The following is a 22,096-nucleotide window of genomic DNA, read 5'->3' as shown; positions in this document are numbered from 1 at the left end:
TTCTTCTAATTTTCAAAGTGAGCTTGTTTTTAGAAAGAAAACAAAACCAAAATCCCTAAAGAAGCATTTTGTTTCAGGAGCTTGAAATCGGTTTTGAAAAGGTTTATGACTGGGATTCCAAGGGTGTTTGTACTTCATAGGCAGAAGTGTGAATTCTTGTTAGAAACGAAGTTCGGAATCAGTTGAATCGATATCAAGATTTTCTTCAAATGAATGGTTCGGAACAGGTGGGATAGGTGGAGTAGGAAGTGTTGGTTGAACTGGTGAAAAAGGTGGGATAGTTCTAAAAGGATCCGAAACAGATGGATTCGGAATTCGTGGGTTAACAGAACTAACTAAGGCGAGAGGACCTCCTGACAAATCTCTTAACGTTTGAGCAACGTTAGATTCATGGCCTTGCAGTTCGTCAAACAACTGATACAGCTTCAGTTTCTTCAGAGATCCATTACTCTGAAGACATGACTTAACATTTCCGCATCCTTTTTCTGAGGCTGTTGATGAACTTCAGATTGTAATCTAGTGGATTTCAGACTATTCCATGTGCAGTGTTTACAACGATCCTGTACCGATTTGATACAGAGGCTACGGATTCACCGGGAGTTGTAGTGAAGGTATCAAAGTTGTTTACAACGGATGTTAAACGCTTATCCTTCATGTTCTCAGAACCTTCGAACAAGTCTTGAAGTGTGTCCTAAATCTCTTTAGCATATTTGCACAATTTTATGTGCTCAAAGAGAGAAGGAGGAACACCAAACACCATTTCCGAGAACGCAATCTGATCTGCATGAAGCTTTTTGATGTTTGATGCAGTTAGAGGTGTTGGACGTTGTTCTTCTTGACCCATGAGAGTAGCAGCAGCATCTCTGACCATTTGTCTTACGGGAACATGAGGACATTCTTTCACAGATCTCCAAATCTCTTCACCTTTTTCCTTACCAAGTAAAAATCTCTCCATTCTAACTTTCCAGTGATCATACTCTTCAACAACTAGCAATGGGGCACGCGTTGGGAAACCCACGCTATTTGTTATTTGCATTGAATACATTTGTTGAGTTGAATTAGAAGCAACCATTGAAGTTAAAGTATTAGAGTTGAAGTGGTATATAGAAGAACTTTTATCCTGAACACTGAAATGATTGAGATACCAAGGTAATCTCAAATCAACTATAATCTGTTCTTATGGATTCAAAGGACAACCACTTAGGCTCTGATACCAATTGAAAGTGCAAGAATATGTGCGCGGACAAGGTTTGAAAACTCAAACTTTGAATTAACTTAAGATCAATGTCTGTTGCTAATATTAAAAGTTCAGTCAAGTCTGGTAAACCAGTCTTGTCTTGAAGAAGATGTTCAACAAAGTATTCAAGTAAGTAAAAATAAGTATGAACAAAGTAAAGAGAAATTAAGAACAATGAGAATGATAGAGAGATAATGATTTGACTTGCAAGATACTTGGTATTGATGTGAAAGAGAATGTTACTCAAGTTGTTACATTGCATGAAGATTACATCTCCTTAAATAGATAAGGAGTGCTAAAAAGACAAACTAGTAAGACTGTATGGACTATGTAAAGATGAAAAGTCAAAAAGATGACACACAGAATTTTCTCGATCTTGTCCCATTAACTTTACAATAAAACAAAGACTAAAGGACATGAAACATTAAATGCAAATACATACTCAAAATAGCACTGAATACAATGTGTTCCTCAGACAGGTCTTCATTTTGGAAGCAGCTTCATTTCGGAACTCATCACACCTCGGAATGCACTTGACTTCGGTTTGGCTTGGCTTCGGATTGCTAATGGTTCACTTTTCATGTATCAACACGAATATACCATGTGACACACCCGATTTGTTTTTGAAACTAAAAACATATTATTACTTAGGGGTAGAGACGATTGTTTGGATTAGAGTTCCTTTTTTCGGTTCTGATGAAAAAACTTGGAATATATATATATATATATATATATATATATATATATATATATATATATATATATATATATATATATATATATATATATAAAAGTAGTTTTGGTTTAATATTTACTGGTTTTTGCTTATAACTTATACTTGTATCAAATTTATGAACCAATTAACACTCTTTTTTAGAATGGTAGAATTTAAAAAAAAAGCAAAAAAAAAAACTAACATAAAGCTAGACCAAACAAACAATTACATGGAGGAAATAGACAAAATAATTTCATGTAACTAGACAACCGAACTACCAAACTGACACTAGCTTTACGACACTTACTAGTAGCCCAAATAAAACTTTGGAAGACCACATTATCAAACAATAAACATTTTTTTGGCTTGACTTTACAAAAAACCAAAGAATTTCGAAAACACCAAATTGACCACCACAAAGTATTGAAAACCACCTCCAGAAACAACTTATAAATCTTGGAGATCCGCTGATCAAACCAGTTAATCCAATCAAGGAAAGAAATGAAAAAATGGTGTTGATAAATTCTACCAGTGACCAAGGAGATGCAACAAATCAAGTGTCAAGTCGCTTCCAAGGAAAAGATGACAAAAGCTCTCCACCTCTTTCTCGCAAATATGGTATAAAATCGATTTAATCTCCATACCTCTGTAAGAAACATTAAACCTAAGAGGAATTTTGTTCAACAAAAGACGACACACGAAAACATTTACTTTTATCGGAACGAGACAGCACCATCTCGTGATAGAAGTGATCCAAAAAGAAGAATTTTTCCAATTAAGACTTATCTTGATTTGTGGCATAGTTTTTAAGGTAGTTGTAGTTCAAATGGCAAGTAAGTAGCTTATAGCTTAGGTGTCGATTATCGTATTTTTGTTGTATTAGGCTTTTACGAAATCGACACGGCAAGCAACTCAGCATGTCTAGCCGGAGCTTGCCTACTATGGCAAACGCCAGCCCATGACTGCGGCATGGAGCATACTACATATAGTTGCCGAATTCAACACCCACTTATCACTTTCTCCATTTTCTTTCCATTTGACCGTTTACTTTCAAATTTGTTTATTTATTTTTTATCCGATATGATTATCAATCCATTTTTTTCATTTTTACCACATCAATTACAACCTAAACTCTCTTTCATCTTTCGATCTTTTTACATACAAAATGTCTTCAAGTAACTCTCCAAACAACCCCAATTCTTGCTCATGGAAGACCTTCAAAAGTCACAGCCTGTGCTTTTCAATGTCCTTGAAGCATGGCATGAAAAATTCATGCCTTACAGCTTCTTCTGCACTTATTATTGCTCGTGAGTTCACCATCAAGCACTTATCAACAAGATCAATAAGTGATTTTGGAATTAAGAAATTTGGGCATCTCGTATTATGTTTACACCATTCTCTAAGCTCTAAAGATGGCAATAATTTTAATTGATACAGATCTTGCAACATAAAGTACATCATACTTTAGTCTACATGAAATGGAATGGAGTTCAATGGCTTTTGCTTTTGGTTTGTAGAATGTTTTTGGAATGAAAGGAATCATAATGTCTCCCGTTTCATCAATGTGAGGTCTCTATAGAAGTTTATCCCCTTTTTTGGAACAACAAAAATCTAATCTACTCCTAATGCCACCTATGTCCCAAGTAGGACTTGAACTCTTGACCTCATGTTTATACATATGACGTTCAAAATGAGAACTCCGGTCTAGGTATGATTGGGGTAATTGGAGGTAATGGTTCAATAAAAATCATTCTTTTAAGAAACGGGGTATGTTGATCCCTATCAATAAGTCAATGTTAAACAGACATACGAAATACCAGTATGTGATTAAAAGAAGTTAGACCATCAACTGCAATGGTTATATGTTCCATAAAGTAAATATGATTTGTTGTTCCATGGAAATAGTTGTTTAACTTGAGTAAACTAATAATTTCGGTAAATATAATATTTTGAAAGTTTATAAAGGGTATAGATGATATTATAAACTTAAATTTAAATTAAATTTATGTCAAATTATCAATCGATAAAAATAAGAATTTAAAATGATTATAAAATGTTAAAAAACCAAGATTTGGGCATATTTTATATCTTGAAAGTCTATAATTTTTGCATTGTTCAACTTCAACAGGAACTTGAGGCAAGCGCCATATCCAAATGCTACAAGAGCGCAAGTCAGGGAGATGTAAACCTGCAAGTATATAGGAAGATAAACTGAATTATAAGATTTCAGTTGATTGTGTCAAGCACATGATAATTCTAATCCGAACTATTCTGGTTGATTTAGGCATTGGTTAACCGTTTTTACTCAATTCAATCCCTAATCAATTTGTTTACATCAGGACATGACTACAGTGGCATCAGTAGATTTTGGATTAATGGACATAACAACAGTTAAACAAACCCTAACAAAATTGTTAAAGGAAAGAATCATATAAGTAAGGAACATCCGTGTAATTGTGAAAGACTTATATAAAAGTCTTTCAGATTTGTTGTTTTGAGTCTAGCCCTAGCATTGCATGAATTATGGGTGAGCATTTGGAGCTGTAGACCTGGACCTGGACCTGGACCTGAACCCTTTTTTTGGCCCCCGGGCTGGTTCTCAGTTCTAGGAACTGATCAAAATTGGTCCGGCCAGTTCCGGGTAAAAAACGGTTTGGACCGAATTATTTAAAAAAAAAAAATCTTTTTAGATATTTTTTCTAATTATTCATTTGATTTTGGCAAAAAGCGTACAGCTTCTTTTTCAGACCCTCTATCATGATTCATGATTGAGTATGCATGTATTGCATGATGATGTAAATATTATTGGTTGTTGATGCTATATATGTTGTGTGTTTTTGGGAAGCTATGAGATAGAGCCAATAGTTGATGCTTCATGGTGTGTGTACTTTCAACTACACAGACTTGTACATTTCATATGCATAACATTTTCTTGGGCTGTTTTTCTGTAATGACATTCATATATTTGATTTGTTATATGTAGATATAAACCCATAGCCCATAGTCACATAACATACAATGTATATAAGTATATCTCAATCTAGAAAATCAACACAAACTTATTCTTATTTTATTACTTATGTAAATTTTCAATAACACCTGTTTTATTTATTAGTTTTTACAAATTTGTGTTATATCTTATTTGGTATAATAAAACTTAAAATCATATTATTTCACAACTATAAGCAAATAATTGTAACCGTGCTTTTATTAATATGTTATCGTGTTTTAAACGTAACGATTAATTTTAATATATAGCATCCTGTTGCAAATAATAATTATTACATCCAAAATAGTCCAACCATTTGTTTACACTTTACATCCAGTCACTTCGTTAAAAGTAATAATCCCAATCTCTAATTTACTACTACTACTAATAATAATAATAATAATAATAATAGATAAATAAATAAATAACAAACTATGTACCACATGAAATCATCAAAAACACTCTAATCCTTTCTCTCTTTATTTTTCTTCTTCTCATCCTCTTCTATTGCCTTCAACTGCAACACACACAATAACATAGCATTAAATCTTATCCACAATATAACCTTACAAAAAAAACAATTTAAGTGGAATCAAAACTCACTATGATGATAAGAATGCGAACAAATACAGAAATAAAGTTGACAGAAAGCAATAGAGCATCGGTCACATAATCCAAATCTCCAAGATGAGCTCTTTCAATAATCTCCTGGGTGTCAACCACTATGTACCCAACATACACCAACAGCCCAAAATACAACTAAAAAGCAAATTAAACACTAATTAGTAGTTTGAAAAGGATTTATAAAAACTTACAATAAAGAATGAAACATGATTAGTTAAACTTTTTACCTCAATATTGAAGAGCGCAACATTTTCACCAAAGATTAATGCTGCAAAAACCACCCACACAAGGATTGAAAATCAAGAGGAAAGAAAACCTCCAAGATAAATAAACACTCTTCGTCTTGCCAACATGGCAACTCCTGAGAAACAAGCAAATACGATTGCAGTTGCCATGAACGCGCTCACCAAAATGCTGCAAATTTTAACCAAAAATATGAATCAAGAAACATGAATGTGTAATAATTAAGTTGAAGGTTGTAAAATGTAATAGAAGGAAAGAAGAAGTCAACGAACCCTGGGTGAACATCTATTACTAAGCCAATAAGAGGACCAAGGGTGACTCCATGGAGAAGGGAAAACGTCATTAATTGTGAGAATCTTCTTTTCTAGGAATGTGAGTGGATTACAAGATGTTTTAGAATGACATGAAGATCAATATATAAGAAATCAAGATTGATAGAATGTTAAGATTAAGATGATTGAATATACGGGAGTGGTGAGTAACCGATAGAAGCAAACTAATGTTGTGAAGAAGGTTAGAATGCCTCCGATGTTCAATAGGAGGTGAAGAAAAGCACCAAATGCAGATGCTATGAGAGAGCAACATAGTGAGAGATAAACCTGCAATAATCATTATAGGAAGATAGTTAAGTTACTAAGACAATCGACTCCGCAATGCAAAAGATGGAAATCCTAATCGTTTTTATATATGGACAACTAAGGCATAAGTACTTCAAGACTTTTCAAACCAATAGTCAAAACCGAAATATACATGTATACTAGAATTAACATATTCCTTGAACGAAACACTAATATTCAGAAAATTTAATTAAGGAGAATTGGATAGACCTTTTTCAGATGAGTCTTTACTACGGGAGAGATTTGACGGGGTGGTATCTTGGGAGAAGACGACCGTGGTTGTGGATCAAAGAACGACCAGAAGGATTCCATGGTAGTCGGAGAAATAAAATCTGACAAAATTTTGGTATTTGAATTTGGATTAGATGATTTTTAAGGGAAAAAATGTAGCATATTTATAGGAGATGTTTTGCAAAGGTAGCTAAGTAATTTTTTTATATATTTATTTTGCATTGTAGACGTAATTAAGTTATAGGGATATGGTTTCCAATTAAATCTTTTGCCTACTAAATCTACACAAATAAATTTGTAATATTCATAAAGGAACATAAATCTTTTTAAGGGCATCCACAATGCATTAAACTTATTAAAGTTTAATGGATTAACACATCATTATTTTACATACTATACAGCTCTACATTAATTTTCCTACAATGCATTGAACTCAATAGAGTTCAATTGAATATATATTTAATAGTTAAAATGTTTCATTTTTCCCATTGAAGAGGTCAATGGTTATTGAACTTGATATCTATTGAATGCCAACATGGCATCCCATAATGGTAGAGTTTAATCCATTGAATGCTAATTAGGCATGTCACCTCATTCAACTTTCTCATTAAACTATGCATTGTGGATGCTCTAATTAAATATCGGTAGCCTCAATGCCTTATAAAACAAAAGGGAAAGACTAATTTTCTTCATTTTTATCTCGGCATCCCCCTATCCCTACTTAATTTAGGTTAATTTCATTGTTGGCTTGCTTTTGAGAATTTCATGGAGGTCACCTCATTGGTAACCCATGATTGTTATCGACTATAGCTTGAAGATGTTATCGGCTATAGCTCGAAGACGAGAGACTTGATTTTGAATTAGGGAGTGATTTTTAATTAGGGAAAGGTATTTTAGTAAAATCATATGTAATTTTGAAACTTTGATGAAAAAAAAAACAATATAGTATTAAATTAATTAAATTATGAGTTTTATAGTTTGAGACGGATATATATATATATATATATATATATATATATATATATGTAATTTTAAAATTTATAAATATATAAAAGTAATAATTAAAGTTTGTGAGGATTGCAATTCTCTATATATAAATTTTAAAAACCGGTTCAAACCTGCCAGTTGACCTAGTCGGACCGTGAACCGGGGATGAGAGCGGGTTTAACAACGACCAGTTTTATGTCAACTTTTAGACCAGATCTTACTGGACAGCTTCTTCAAAAACCGGATTGAAACGATGTGATGGAACGGATAAAAACCGTTTGAACTGAGTTTATTGGACTTAGATAGTTGGATTTCATTTAGCCCCTTAAAAAGCAACTCATTTTCAAAGCAAATTGAATAATTTAAACAATTACGGTATCTAGAGTATACACAACTCGAAAGCCAACACACACAAATCTCAAATGTATACCAACGGTTGAACCGAAACCGGTTCAACTAACAAGCCAATTTTTAAAACATTGCAAGCCCCTATATATAAAACTATAAAAGGGTGGACCATGGACGTTTTCACTTTTACAAATATACTATGTGACACCCCTGATTTGTTTTGAAGTTAAAAACATATTATTATTTAGGGTTAGAGATGACTACTTGGATTAGATTTCCTTTTTTGGGTCTTATGAAAAAACTTGAATATATATGCTTCTATAAGTAACTTTGATTTAATAACTATGTACTGGTTTTTGCTTATAACTTAATACTATCAAATTTATGAACCGACTAAGACTTATTTTGCTTTTTGTGGCATAGTTTTTTTAGGTTAGTTGTAGTTCAAATGGCAAGTGAGCAGCTTAGCTTAGGTGTCGGTTATCATATTTTTGGTGTATTAAGCCGTTTTACAGAGTGCCATGGCAAACACCGGCCCGTGAGTGCTACATGCATGTAATATAATTTAAACCCTGATAAAATGTTGAAGTTTTGATTTCAAATTCATCTAAAACAATCTTATTAAAAAAATTAATGTAATATAATTTAAAGAATTAAAACACACACACCCACCCAAATACCTATGTCAACTGTCAAGTTTCATATTAACAATCATTTGGTTCAAGAAATTCAACATGTTAAGAGTAGATTTACTGCAAAAACTATGCTTTTTTTGCAAGACCTAAGAAAACCTAATGTTATGATGATATAACAAGTCTCTCATGGAAGACCTTCAAAAGTCACAGGCTGAGAAGGCTTTTGCCTGAGCAGCCTGTGCTTTTCAATGTCCTTGAAGCATGGCATGAAAAATTCATGCCTTAGAGCTTCTTCTGCACTTATTCTTGCTCGTGGGTTCACCATCAAACACTTATCAACAAGATCAATAAGTGATTTTGGAATTAAAAAATCCGGGCGTCTCGTATTCTGTTTACACCATTCTCGTAGCTCCACAGATGGCAATGATTTTAACTGATACAGTTCCTGCAACCCAAAACATATCACACTTTACTTTAAATAAAAAAAGGAATCCAACATTATAACTTTTAGACTATATTACAGATTTGGTCCTTGCATTTAATTCAAAATTTAAAAAAGCCCTTATATCATTATCATACCGGTGGAAATGATGATTCACGGTCATGCAACTTTGCCACTTCCCACAAATCTTCACTTCCCCTTAACTTTGCAATCTCTTTTATATTCCTGTTTAAAAAAATTCCAAATTTACAAACTTCAACAAAAAATCAACCATGGAGTTTTGCAGAGAATGAAGATCTCAAGATACTCACTGATCAGGATCACCACCAAACGGAGTTCTTCCAATGATCAAATAAAGCAAAGTAACTCCAGCAGACCATACGTCAATTTTAGGCCCTTGGTACATTGATTTGAACAATACCTAAACAATGTATCAAAATCTTTTATCAGAATCTCATCTCTAAACATTTACAGATGACAGATGACCGGTGTATTTTATGCACCGGTCATCCAGTGCACCAGTCAGGTTACCTGACTGGTGCATTTAGGATATAAGGAGCTACCTCTGGAGCTCTGAAACCTTTTGTACCAACACACGGTCCTTCTTTCCGTTGTTTGTTTTTAAGTAATCCGGCACCGGAAACCGCGATTCCGGTGGATTGTAGTGGCATTGGAGTGAGATATATAAGCTTTTTGTTATCTGATTTTGTTGGAGGGGCAGCAACGCGTTTTCTTTTTGAAGTTATTGGTTGATCGGGACCCTGTAATGCTTCGTGTACTAAATTGAGAAGTTCTTTTCTCTGTGTGGAGGGAATAGGCTCCCTAAGCCTTTCTGCTGATGGAATTCTGTTGCTTGTTGCGTCTTTTGTAGAGGTTATTCCAGAACCATCTGCACCTTGGCTTTTCATCTTTATTTGATCACTCTTCTTTTTTATGTGTGTCACTGGTTCTAAAGCTTTGGAGCTTGTGTATTTTCTAGTCTTTGTAGGAGGAAGACCAAAACTTGCATCATTATTCAACTTGGATTTTTCTGTGGAAAAAAAAAAGATAATTTAAATCAGTAAATTTTCTCAAATGAAGTTAAAAAAAAGTAAATTATTAGAGAGAACGGAAATTGAAGCTCACCTGTGGATCCGAATTTCTGATGCAAATCCTGTTAAAAAAACATTTTTTTATTGGTTAATAATTAAATATCATATTATTAAAGAAAGCTTTATCAAAGAATAACTTACAGTTGCAAGGTTGAAATCTATGAGATAGCCCTTGGAGGCCTTGAGAGAGAAAAGGAAATTTCCAGGCTTAACGTCTCTGTGAACTACTCCCTGAGGACAGAATCGGAAATATAATTATTCTTGATATGGGAAAATTTTCTTTGCTTAAATTAAAATAGTTACCTGTTTATGAAGACTAGAAAGTGCTCTGAATAAACAGTAGCCATACCACCGGAGTTGTTGAACATCTATTTCTCTCTTCAAGACCTAACAAAAAAGAAAGAAAAGCTTAATGATATTAGAGTAAATTACACGAATGGTCCTTATGGTTTGGGGTAATTTGCACGCTTGGTCCCTAACTTATTTTTTTAACTCGGAAAGTCCCTACTGTTTGTTATTTTTACACGTTTGGTCCCTATTATTTGTTTTTGTTACACGTTTGGTCCCTATTATTTGTTTTTGTTACACGTTTGGTCCCTATCTTACGTAAAAAGACAATTATTTAAATAAGGAAAAAAGGGTAGGGTAGGTAAGGTAAGGTGAAGGGGTGAGGTTGGGGGTGTGTTTATTTAAATAAATTAAAAAATCAAGGGAAAAATAGACTTTTTATGTAAGACAGGGACCATGCGTGTAACAAAAACAAACAGTAGGGACCTTTCGAGTTAGAAAAATAAGTTAGGGACCAAACGCACAAATTACCCTAAACCATAGGGACCATTCGTGTAATTTACCCATGATATTAACAAGAGTTAAATGCAAGAAATAGAAACATTGCCTTAATAAGAAAAAAAAATGAAAGTACAATGCTATGATAAAAAAAATGAAGGTAGGAATAAGGGATCACCTCAGGCCTATCGTGGGCAACATGCTCAAGAACAAGACAATGGGAGTTGCCACTTTTGAATGAGCCTTCGTATTTAATTACAAAATTCTTACCCCTGAAATATAATTGGATTATGTATCAGTAACAGAAAAAGAGAAGATTGTTTTGAGTAATATTTATAAAACATCCTTACCCGAATCTTTCCAGCATTTTTAATTCATTATAAACATGGTTTCTGTTAGCATTTTCATGAGGATCTGCAAAAATGTTATGCAACAATTCCAGGTCAGCATTGCTTCAAGAAATATTAAGTTAACAGATTAAGCAGATAGATAACATTCAGCTCCTTACTTTTAACAGCAAATGTTGTTCCATCTTTTTTGCTTCGTGCCTTGTAGACTGTGCCATAACCACCTATGTATTTCATAAAGGGAGAGAAAAGAAAAAGTAAATTCTCACATGAAATTAAAGTCTTTTAAGCTTGTAATTTTAAATTCAGTATTCATTATTGTTTTCATTACCTGAACCTTCTTCTTCCTCTACAATGAAAGAATCAAACACTGGCACTTCTCTTGGCTCCAAATTGCCCTGCAAATAAAGCACCCAAAAGTTTTAGCTTAAAAATTAAATTTATCATCAGGCTAAAACCATGATTACTAAAACTCACTTTGACAGAAGTGGCAATACACTTTTCCTTATTTTCTTTTATGTTTTCCTGTTTCCGAGTAATTTCTATCTTCTGTTCTCCAGATGGCTTTAACTTCTGCTTCATGAGAGCTGACTTCTTGTCTTTTTTACTATTCTTCTGCTCAGTAGGGGCACTGAGGTCATTTTCATTGTTTGTTGTTATAGAGACTGTTGGCACTGTCAAATTTGCATCCTTTGGAACAGCTGTCAATTGTTTGTTGTCATGGAGATTGTTTTCGGTATCTTGTGAGCAAACTAACTGTTCTCTTTCACAAATTGGTTTTTCTTCCTCTTGTACATCATCCATTTGAGCTTCATTAATGCATAGTTTTCCAGCATCTGTTAGTGAAACTATCTTCTGTTCTTCAACTTCTTGGCAAACTGCCTTTTCCTTATTGTCAGAACAAGGTGCCATGTCATTGCAGTTCATAGTGTTTATGTTTCCACAATTGAGCTCAGGGATCATGCTTTCATGAACAATATTATTTGGCACATTTTCAATGTTTACTTCATGGATTGAAGAATCTAAGATACATTTGTGTTCTCTTTCCATCACAAGTGTTTGTTTTTCTGTTGAATTTTCAATCCAAGTTTTCAACAGTGAGATTACCTTCTTGTTTTTATCTTCTTGGCAAGATGCTTTACTATGCCTTTTGGTCAATGAACGTGTCACTGGTCTTTCAGTTGGATGAGATGATGATTGTAACTGAAGAGAATCTTTACGCTTTCTTGATGGCCTTTTAATAGGGCTAGGGAAACAAATGTAACCATTGAGGAAATTATTCTGGATTGCAAGCTCTTTCATGCTCAAAACTGTAGTCGACTCCTTTTCATCTTCATGTTTACAGTCGTTTAATTCGTAAGTTAAGGGTTCAGCATCAAAGTTGATGAGTGATGACATATTAAATGTACCTTCAACTGGTGTATTGTCGTTAGTTATGATTAGACTCCTTGAGGTATGGTCATCACCATGGGCGTATTGCTGTTATCAAAACGAAAAATTATAAGCAATTGGATACTGACTAAAGTCAACTATTTTGGATAAAAAGAGAGTTCGAGTGGTGTAAAAATCATGAACTGGAAACTTTCAAAATTTTCCATTAAAATAAGCAAATAGGAAGTTCGATTTCACATCCAAAAGGTACCAAAGTGCTAAAACTACAGACACGTACTAGGATCTACAATCAATATTTAATGAAATGCACCAACATAAACTATTTTAATGCTTTTCATGATAAACAGATACGATTATTCATAGCACGCCCTGAAGATCACTTCAAGAACAGTTTAAATCTAACAAGTATAAAGACAAACGAAGTACCTTTTCAAAAGCATTTGAAATCCCAACAGACATCGACAAATCCGTCTGATCAGCTTTCTCTGTTGCATAATACACCATTTTTAAAAGCATTAATAAGATAAATCAAGAAAAAATTACATCGGTTTTCCTCTTAAATAGATCGTATTTACATTACCTGAAATATTAGGCCGCGATCTTCTTCGCTTTCGAGAACACGTCAATTCAAAATCTTCCCAAGCTCTCTTGCGCTCAAAGTCCCGAGTCTTCATCTCCCAAGGAATCGAAATCTTAAAAACTCGACCTGAATTCAGCAAAAACCGCTGTAAACCTATACAAACAGCAGAAGAAACCGTAACCAGACCATCATCCGTCAACGAGAGGGGGGAGTTAGGTATAGAGCAAACGAATTCGATGAATTCCGGTGACACGTCAAGATAACTGCATCGAGATGCCAATTCAATCGAAGGAACTGGACGCCCTATGGATAGCAGAATAGCGAACAAATTCCATGATCTGCTCACTAACTCAGCGTCGGCAGTGCTAAGCTCGGTAATAACTTCACCAGGCGCGTGTGATAGCACCAGCCGACTTTCCATTGAAACTTTTCAGATCTACAATTCAGCGTGTCTGCAAAATTAGGGTTTGATGATTGTGAAGGATTAACGAACTTGATTTCAGATCGAGAAACGCTGGAAAGTTTTTTCCGTCATCGATTTGTAAGAATTTGCAGAGATGAGCCGAGCAGTGAGGCGCGAAAATGATATTAGAGTTAGGGTTTTGAGATTTTGGTTGTTCAATGTTTTCCCGCCCGTTTGCTCTGATTTTAGATTTTACACATCGCCCCCTTGTCCCTCTTTTGTCAATAATGCTCCCTTGCATTTTAAACGTTATACTCATCAGCTCCATGTCATGAGTCCTTACAAAAACATTTTATGTAATTTTCAATTTTAAAAAGAAATTATAATCGAATAATCTCATAAACATAACACACTTAACTTAATTAAAATGTAATAATATCTTTTAGAAAATCATTTAGATGTTAAAACTATTGTCAAAGTCCTAAACATTTATTAATTTGGTCGACACATTTAACATAGTATTATTATATTTTCTTTGTAAGACCGATAATATTATTTTATTGTAATCTTACTATATTTTATTTGTATGAAAAATTATATTATCTAACTGAAAAAAATATTATATTCTTTTTGTCTGACAAATTACATTATGTTATCACACTTATTATAACCTATAATTACATGTTAAATAGGCAATGCCCTTTTTGGTCTAAAAAAACATCAATATTAAGATTAAAAAAAATGATCGACAATGGAAACAAGGTCGAGTTAAGAACTATCAATCATCTACACATCTATAAATCATCTAAAATTTACATTTTACGGACATACAACTATGTCTTCCCCATGACGTCATTCCCATCTTCCATGAATATCTCTAACTCTTCCATGAATATGCATCGCCGATGCAAAACCAACATATTCTAGCTACTCACGTATTGTCCCTATCAACATCGTTTGTAATTGCTCAACATACGCACCAACTGCTTTTTCCATATCATTCCATATAAACGAATAAAATGTCTAAAATTTACCCAAACAATACCTTTTTCGGGTGAATACAAAATGGTTAACCTCCTAACTTCACGGGGATGATAACAAATGCCATAATTTTCTGAGTTGAAAGTTCTGAAGCTGATGATACGCGAAGTTTTAAGATACCATTCGCTTATATAATGTTTAACCGATCCTCTGTTGAACACATATCTTTATGTTGGAAACATAAGTACTTTTATTAAGATCGCTTGAAAAGAAATATGAGTCGTTTGATAGTTGTTGATTGAGTTAGTGCTGACTGAGTTAGAACTTCTGATTGAGTTTACATCTGGCTGAAACCATGTTGTTTGATTATATCTCTGACTGAATTGATTGTGATGATGAATGATGACTATATTACCCTTATGTTGTCTCTTGTGTCGGAGTGTTGAAATCTTCTTTTAATCGCTCAAAAACGTTTGTTATGTTTTATAACATGTAAACACAAACACAAACATACATGCTCATCCCCTTACATTTTCAAGTAATGGAGTCCATCTTTTCCCAAATAATAAAATCTTTAGTAATACACGAATGGTCCCTGTGGTTTGGGGTAATTTACGCGTTTGATCCCTATCTTATTTTTTTTTAACTCGGACCATCCCTATAGTTTGATTTTGCTTCGCGTTTAGTCCCTTCCAGACCTGAAATTACTATATTACCCTTACCTATTTCTTTTTTGATTATTTATTTATATATATATATCATTATTTATAATTCTCTTTTGATTTGTTAATTTATGTATATATATTACAACAATGGACCCACCCACCCAACCCCAATTCATTACCTCAACCATCACAATCGTCTTCTCAGTCCAGCAAGGCTGCCACCTACCTTGCCGGAAAAACCCAAATGTTCAACTTCAACCCTCCATTTCAACTAGGAAAAAGCCCGTAAAATTAAAAACCTGATTTCTACCTATTCGCTAAAGTTTTAATATTCAAATCAAAACCCAATAATGAAATCTGGAATTCTTGAATCATCCACTAAAAAATTTATTGAAACCCAATACTTGAACTAAAGTTCTAACAAACGCAACCACCATTTCCCTAACTGAAAAGCTCGAAGACGGAGAGGGGGAACGCCCCTTTTGAGCCTACCTGGTCCGGTCCTTTTCTCCGACCACCCCATCATCGGAGACTTCATGGGTCGAGTTAGTCTGGTGAGAAGAGGACGAAGACGGAGAGGGGGAACTCCGAAGATGGAAGAGACAACCACTTAACTGAAATTAGGCCCAACCATCAAATCAAATCCATTTTCCAGCTTCACCCTTTCCAATCTATCAAAATTAGGCCTAACCTAAAGTTCAGATGAAATCAAAATCCTTTCCAATCGAGATGCAAAATCAAATCCATCGAATCATCAGATGAAATCAAACGTAATGGACAGAGCTTGAAGTGTAGCTTACCCTTCGACGCACCCTCTTCTTCTAGTCCTTCACCTCCGGAAAACCACCACCACCCTCTTCATCTTCATTATTGATCTTGAGTCGAGAAAATAGGAACGAAATGCTTGTAGCTTTTCAGCGAGAAAAGAGGAGGCATCGATGAATATTTCAGGAAAATAAAAAGAGATATGATAAGGTGGGGTGTGTAGTGGGCGGCAGAGTGGCAGTGGTGATGGACTCCGGTAGAATGGCGGTGGATCTCAGGCAATTCTATATCAACAAGTGCCGGTGATTCAAGTGGTGGGTGATAGTCGAAGAGGAGAGTTGAAGTCTTGAAGAAGAAGAATGGGCTGAAGGAGATCGTAACCTTGCTTAGGTTTTAGGAAAATGTTTTTTTTAATTTATTAATATATAAATCAAAAAATTAATTATAAAAGAAATATATAAATCATAAAATTAATTAGGAAAAAAATTAATAAGGCCATAATAGTCTTTTTAAGTCATACAGGGACCAAACGTGCAACCAAAATACATTTTAGGGACCGTCCGAGTTAAGAAAAAGATTTAGGGACTAAATACGTAGATTACCACACACCACAGGGAACATCCGTGTAATTTACTCTAAAATCTTAGAACAGTAAAAAGACAGATGTGCTTTCTAGTTTCTATACCAGAAAATCGTGATCAAATTGTGGGTATGGACTATGGATTAATTATGGATGTTACTAACACATAGAAACTTACACTTGTATTATTGTTCATCACTGAAAGAGAGGACCACACACAAGACAAGTAAATATTATACTATGTATTTTGATTTTTGTGCACATAACAAGAAAATTAATAGGCTCTACGAATTTATGCTCTACTTAAGTTGTAAGAGTACCAAAAAAGTTTAGTTCAATTGAAACCATGTGAATCCATTTATAGATCTATGTTTCTTCCTATGTTGTTGCTTTTTCCAGATTTAATCCTTCTAGTATAGCCATTATTATCAATATCACTTGTTGAATACCTTGTGCTGTTGTTCCTATCCAACACAAAGTTTCTTGAATTCACACAGTTTGTGTTTCGACCAAGTTTCATATTTTAATCCCCTCTTTCTGAGATTGGGATTTCTTCTAAGTTCTTTTTGTGATCCATAGATTACACACCTTTGTTCATTTACTTGGAATCTGTTTGTTTAAAATGGATACATATGCACAATTGAGGAGCTGTTGACTGAGGTTTGCCTATTGAAATCGGTGTGTTTGAAACATATACATATGTAATGTTGTTGTTCTTGGTTGATTTCAAATGCCAATCTTTCAATTTGTTTTCAGTGATGACCAACTTTATTCCTTGGAAGATAACATCATTTGCAAGTGATACTCGGGCATTTGAAGTGAATTTCACATTATCTCTTTTTATTCCAGCTGTTTTAGTGCGAATCTTCTTCCATTTCCTTGTCTTATAGTCTTGCAAAGGTATGGCAAATTAGAGATTAACGATTTTGTTCACAATCCTTCACATTTTCCTTGCGGACCGAATCAAGAGGAATAACAAACTGAGTCCAAGGTTTTAGAAGGGAAAACAAACATGACGATTGAAGATTAAGGACCAGATCTAACTTTGGACATAATTAGTAGGCAAATCAAACACCCCCTTACACTTTTGAGAGACTACTGCATTTTGCTTTTTTTAAAATGTTTTTAGATTGGTGGATGTTGGATGGTTTGGAGAGATTAAGGACCCGGTCTAGCTTTGGACATAGTTAGTAGGCAAATCAAACACATCCTTACACTTTTGAGAGACTGCTGCATCTTGCTTTTTTAAAATGTTTCTTAGATTGATGGATGTTGGATGCTTTGGAGAGAGAGAGAGAGAGAGAGAGAGAGAGACCCTTTCTTATTTTTTTAATTACAAAAATAGATAAATAAGTATTAAATTTTAAAAACAATTAAATAAAAATGGGAGATAAATACATCTTAAACATCCAAAATTAAGGTCCCAAAAATTTTGTTTTTAATAATAGATAAAATAGTGATTTCCAATAGCATCCAAACATTTCAAATAATAACCAATGTATCAATTGTCATAAAATCAGAATAAAACATCATGTCCAGAATCCTAATGGTGTGTGCGATGCAGTCATCCCGAGCTCTTCCCATTGGAACCATAAGTACCTGAAACATAAACTAAAAACCATAAGCACAAATCTTAGTAAGTTCCCCCAAAATATCACATACCATACATATCAAGCAATTATGAGATACGAGCCCCACCCACACTCCAATAGTAGTGAGATACGGGCCCCCCCACACTCGGAAACGGGCACTGCCCAGTGAGATACGGGCCCCGCCCACACTCGGATCAAAATGAGATATGGGCTCCGCCCACACTCATATAAAGGGCCCTGCCCAATAGTCATACGAATACAAGCACATACAAGTATCACACATACAACAAGTACAACAACATAATCGAACAAGGGTCGACCTTGGTGCCTTCGACCCGCAGAACCTGGTGAGGAAACTCACCTCGAATGCTGAAAGATAACTGGATAAATCCCCGGCCCCGGAAACAGCTCTGCTCAACCCCTAAACAGAAACAATGCCTTAGATACCGATCAATATTTCAAAACTCCTTAAAGGTCAAACTTGGCCAAAGTCAAAGTCAATGCTCCGAGTTGACTCAACTCGTTGAGTTATCCCACGACTCGCCGAGTTTCCATTAAGCACAAAATCGTGATATTTCGATCCAACTCGTCGAGTTTCTCCTTTTTCAACAGAATCGGGACAATCCCAACTCAACTAGCCGATTTCCCTTAAGAACTCGTCGAGTTCTTCGATCAGCCAACCCACTTAATGCATTAAGCCACTATTCTTCAAACTGAAGCCCTATCTTCCAGATCTAGACTGATAATACATCTAGAAGGGTAAAGTTTCCAACTTTACCCATTAAGAACCACCCCAAAGGCATTAAGCTCAAACCTTAATCTTAAAAGGCTTATGTCTTAATCCAAAAACCACCATATCTTCACGATAGAGCTCATGAACACAAATATGGACCATAAAGGCTTAGGGTTTCATTTATTCCAGCCAACTCGTCGAGTTGAGACCTCCCAACTCGTTGAGTTAGTGACTTAAAATACGCGGTCCATAACATTTCAACACGACGAGTTTGGGGCCACAAACTCGTCGAGTTGCTCTATAAAATTAAATAAATTATAAGTTAAATACATACCAGGAACCAGGTGTTACAATTCTCCCCCACTTGTCTCAGACTTCGTCCTCGAAGTCAGCTGCCCCAAATAATCCTGGATAATGCTCCCTCATCTCCTCATCTGGCTCCCATGTCCACTCTGACCCCTTGCGGTGCAGTCATTGCACCTTCACTAACTGTACAACCTTGTTCCTCAAGGTTTTCGTCTTCCGACCTAGAATCGTCACTGGCCTCTCAACGTAGTTCAGGCGGTTGTCCGCCTGAATATCCTCCAAAGGCACAACTACGGAATCATTCACTAAACACTTACGCAGTTGAGAGACATGAAAGGCGTTGTGGATCTGACTAAGCTCAACTGGCAGATCCAGTCGATACACAACCCGTCCCACCCGCACCAAAACCCTGAAGGGACTGATATACCTGGGGCCCAACTTGCCCCACTTCCTGAACCGGATGACACCTTTCCAAGGTGACACCTTTAGGAGAACCATATCTCCCACTTGGAACTCCAAATCTGACCGGCGCTTGTCAGCATAGCTCTTCTGCCGACTCTGAGTTGTCAGAAGCCTGCTCCGAACCTGCTGAATCATCTCAGTAGTCTTGAGTACCACCTCGGTACTCCCCATGACTCGTTGACCGACGTCACCCCAACAGATCGGGGTCATACACTTCCTCCCATAGAGCATCTCAAAAGGAGGTTGATCAATGCTAGCGTGATAGTTGTTGTTATACGAAAATTCCGCTAACGGAAGATACGTATCCCAACTCCCACCAAAATCTAATACGCACGCACGCAGCATATCCTCAAGAATCTGAATCGTCCACTCACTCTGTCCATCATTCTGCGGGTGGAAAGCTATACTGAAATGGAGACGAGTGCCCATCTCATCATGAAATCGCTTTTAAAACTAGAAGTAAAGCGAACATCCCGGTCTGACACTACTGATACCATTACCCCATGACGTGCCACCACATCCCGAACATAAATCTCAACTAACTTCTCTACAAAAATACTCTCCTGGATCGGTATAAAATGCACGCTCTTGGTCAATTGATCCACGATAACCCAAATAGAATCCACCCCGCGCATAGTCCTGGGAAGCTTCGTGATAAAATCCATCGTGATGTCTTCCCATTTCCATATGAGAATCTCCAACGACTGCATCTTGTCGTGAGGTCGCTGATGTTCGGCCTTGATGTCACACCCCCAAACCGAAACGGCGGAAACGTTCGGGGGCGGAGGACGTCATGTGTAAATCCAAAATTCTGGTAAGTCTTAAAACCCTAAGGATTATAATATTTGCATAAATGGTCCCTTAAGTACACTCGGCGTACTTAAGTGTACGCTTAGCGTACTCCATGGAAGTGGTCGCGGAGGAATCAAGGTACGCTGGGCGTACCTTGAGTTACGCGGGGCGTACGCGCCAGGGTCGCAAACCCTAAATATCCGGACTTGAGGCCTATTTAAACAGCCTTAAGTTCCTTGGACTAAACCCTAGAGAGCCTCCACAGCCTTAGAACGTCCATATACTCCTGGAAACCTTGTGAGATCATTCTTAAGCCTTAAAGAGTGCATTTGTGGCCTTTTTGTGTGTATTTCAAGAAGAAGGGGTGGTCAAGCAAGCTTGGATCAAGTGGGTGCTTCAAGATCCTACACCAAAAGCATCTTGCAAAGCTTCTGGAGGTAAAAAGCTTGCATCTTTCCTTTCTAATCTTTAGATCTAGCTAGGGTTTTGGTGGTTTGTCCCTTTTATGAACTTTGGACCTCTTTTGTTGAGTTAGGCCTTCCCTTTTGATATGAAAGTCAGATCTGAGGTCCCCTAGTTATTTAGAAGTATAAAAATGGAAGCTTGATGAGAGATTTGACCTCATGCATGGGTAAAAGACCTTGGAAAGGTCTTAACGGAGTGGTTGGGTGTGTATGAGACATGAAAGGGCATAAAGTTGCCAACTTTATGCCTTAGGACATCTTTTCAGACTTAGATCTAGCTTTTGGACGTGAGGGATTCGAGCATTAAGCACTTAATGAGAAAAGGGCTTAATACGGTTGTACGATGGGCGTAACTGTCTGTATGCAGCGCGTAGTCGCTAGACCTTCAGTACGTTGTGCGTACCAGGGAGGTACGCTGGGCATACGCAGCTCAGTTGGGCCCTAAGCTGTTTTGGACCTTTGGGCCTCATTTGGCTGTTGAGCTTGATTGGACTCTGTAAGATTGAGGCCTTTTCATCTGTTTGGGGCGAGGACTTATTGGTTGGGCCTTATTGGGCCAAGGGGCCCATTAAGGATATTGGACTTGGATTTTGGGGCCCATTTGCAAGAAAAGGGTAATTGGGCCTTGGGGGTAGAGTTTGAAGGTTGGGCCTTTCCTTGGGTAATTTAAGGTCTTATCATTGATAGTATTGTTATTGTTATTATTCAGCTTGGGAGGTTGCGGATTATTAGGAGGGCAGTATTTGTATTCATCGGACGGAGGTGAGTCTTCTCACCATACCTATGGGTCTACGGCACCAAGGCCGGCCCATTATGTGATCATGTTATGTGTATGTTATTCATTTATGAATTGATATGTTATGTGATATTATGTTGGTATGGAAGACCCCCGGGGGGGGGGGGGGGGGCAGCCCGTGGCATTGGATATAAGACCATGTGGGGTAGCCCATGGCAGTCCTAGGTAAAGACCATGTGGGGTAGCCCATGGCAGTCCTAGGTAAAGACCATGTGAGGTAGCCCATGACATTCTTGCTGAATCATATTGCATAGTTTTTGTGGCATGTTTATAGCTTATTTAGCTATCAGGAT

The 22,096-nt window shown here is 36.1% G+C and overlaps 1 protein-coding gene and 1 pseudogene across 1 annotated transcript; both read right to left on the bottom strand.

Moving 5' to 3' along the window:
• Nucleotides 1-5,404: 5,404 nt before the first annotated feature.
• LOC145122302 (bax inhibitor 1-like) lies at nt 5,405-6,737 on the bottom strand (annotated as a pseudogene).
• Nucleotides 6,738-8,672: 1,935 nt separating this feature from the next.
• On the bottom strand, nt 8,673-13,895 carry LOC145121205 (Protein kinase superfamily protein). The gene is made up of 15 exons (XM_079056987.1): nt 13,265-13,895; nt 13,111-13,169; nt 12,702-12,771; nt 11,770-12,623; nt 11,624-11,690; nt 11,454-11,516; nt 11,296-11,359; nt 11,124-11,217; nt 10,463-10,546; nt 10,301-10,390; nt 10,194-10,221; nt 9,632-10,098; nt 9,380-9,489; nt 9,206-9,293; nt 8,673-9,071 (listed from the first exon to the last, which is right to left on the bottom strand). The coding sequence occupies exons 1-15, from the start codon at nt 13,683-13,685 to the stop codon at nt 8,811-8,813; spliced, it is 2,820 nt and encodes a 939-aa protein (XP_078913113.1). The 5' UTR covers nt 13,686-13,895; the 3' UTR covers nt 8,673-8,810.
• Between the last annotated feature and the right edge of the window lie 8,201 nt (nt 13,896-22,096).

The sequence above is a fragment of the Lactuca virosa genome, chromosome 6, assembly GCF_052849685.1.
Source record: "Lactuca virosa cultivar CGN04683 chromosome 6, Lactuca_virosa_CGN04683_v6, whole genome shotgun sequence".
Lineage (NCBI taxonomy): Eukaryota > Viridiplantae > Streptophyta > Magnoliopsida > Asterales > Asteraceae > Lactuca > Lactuca virosa.
Note: the sequence above shows the minus strand (reverse complement) of the source record. Positions and strands in the feature narration are given on the sequence as shown.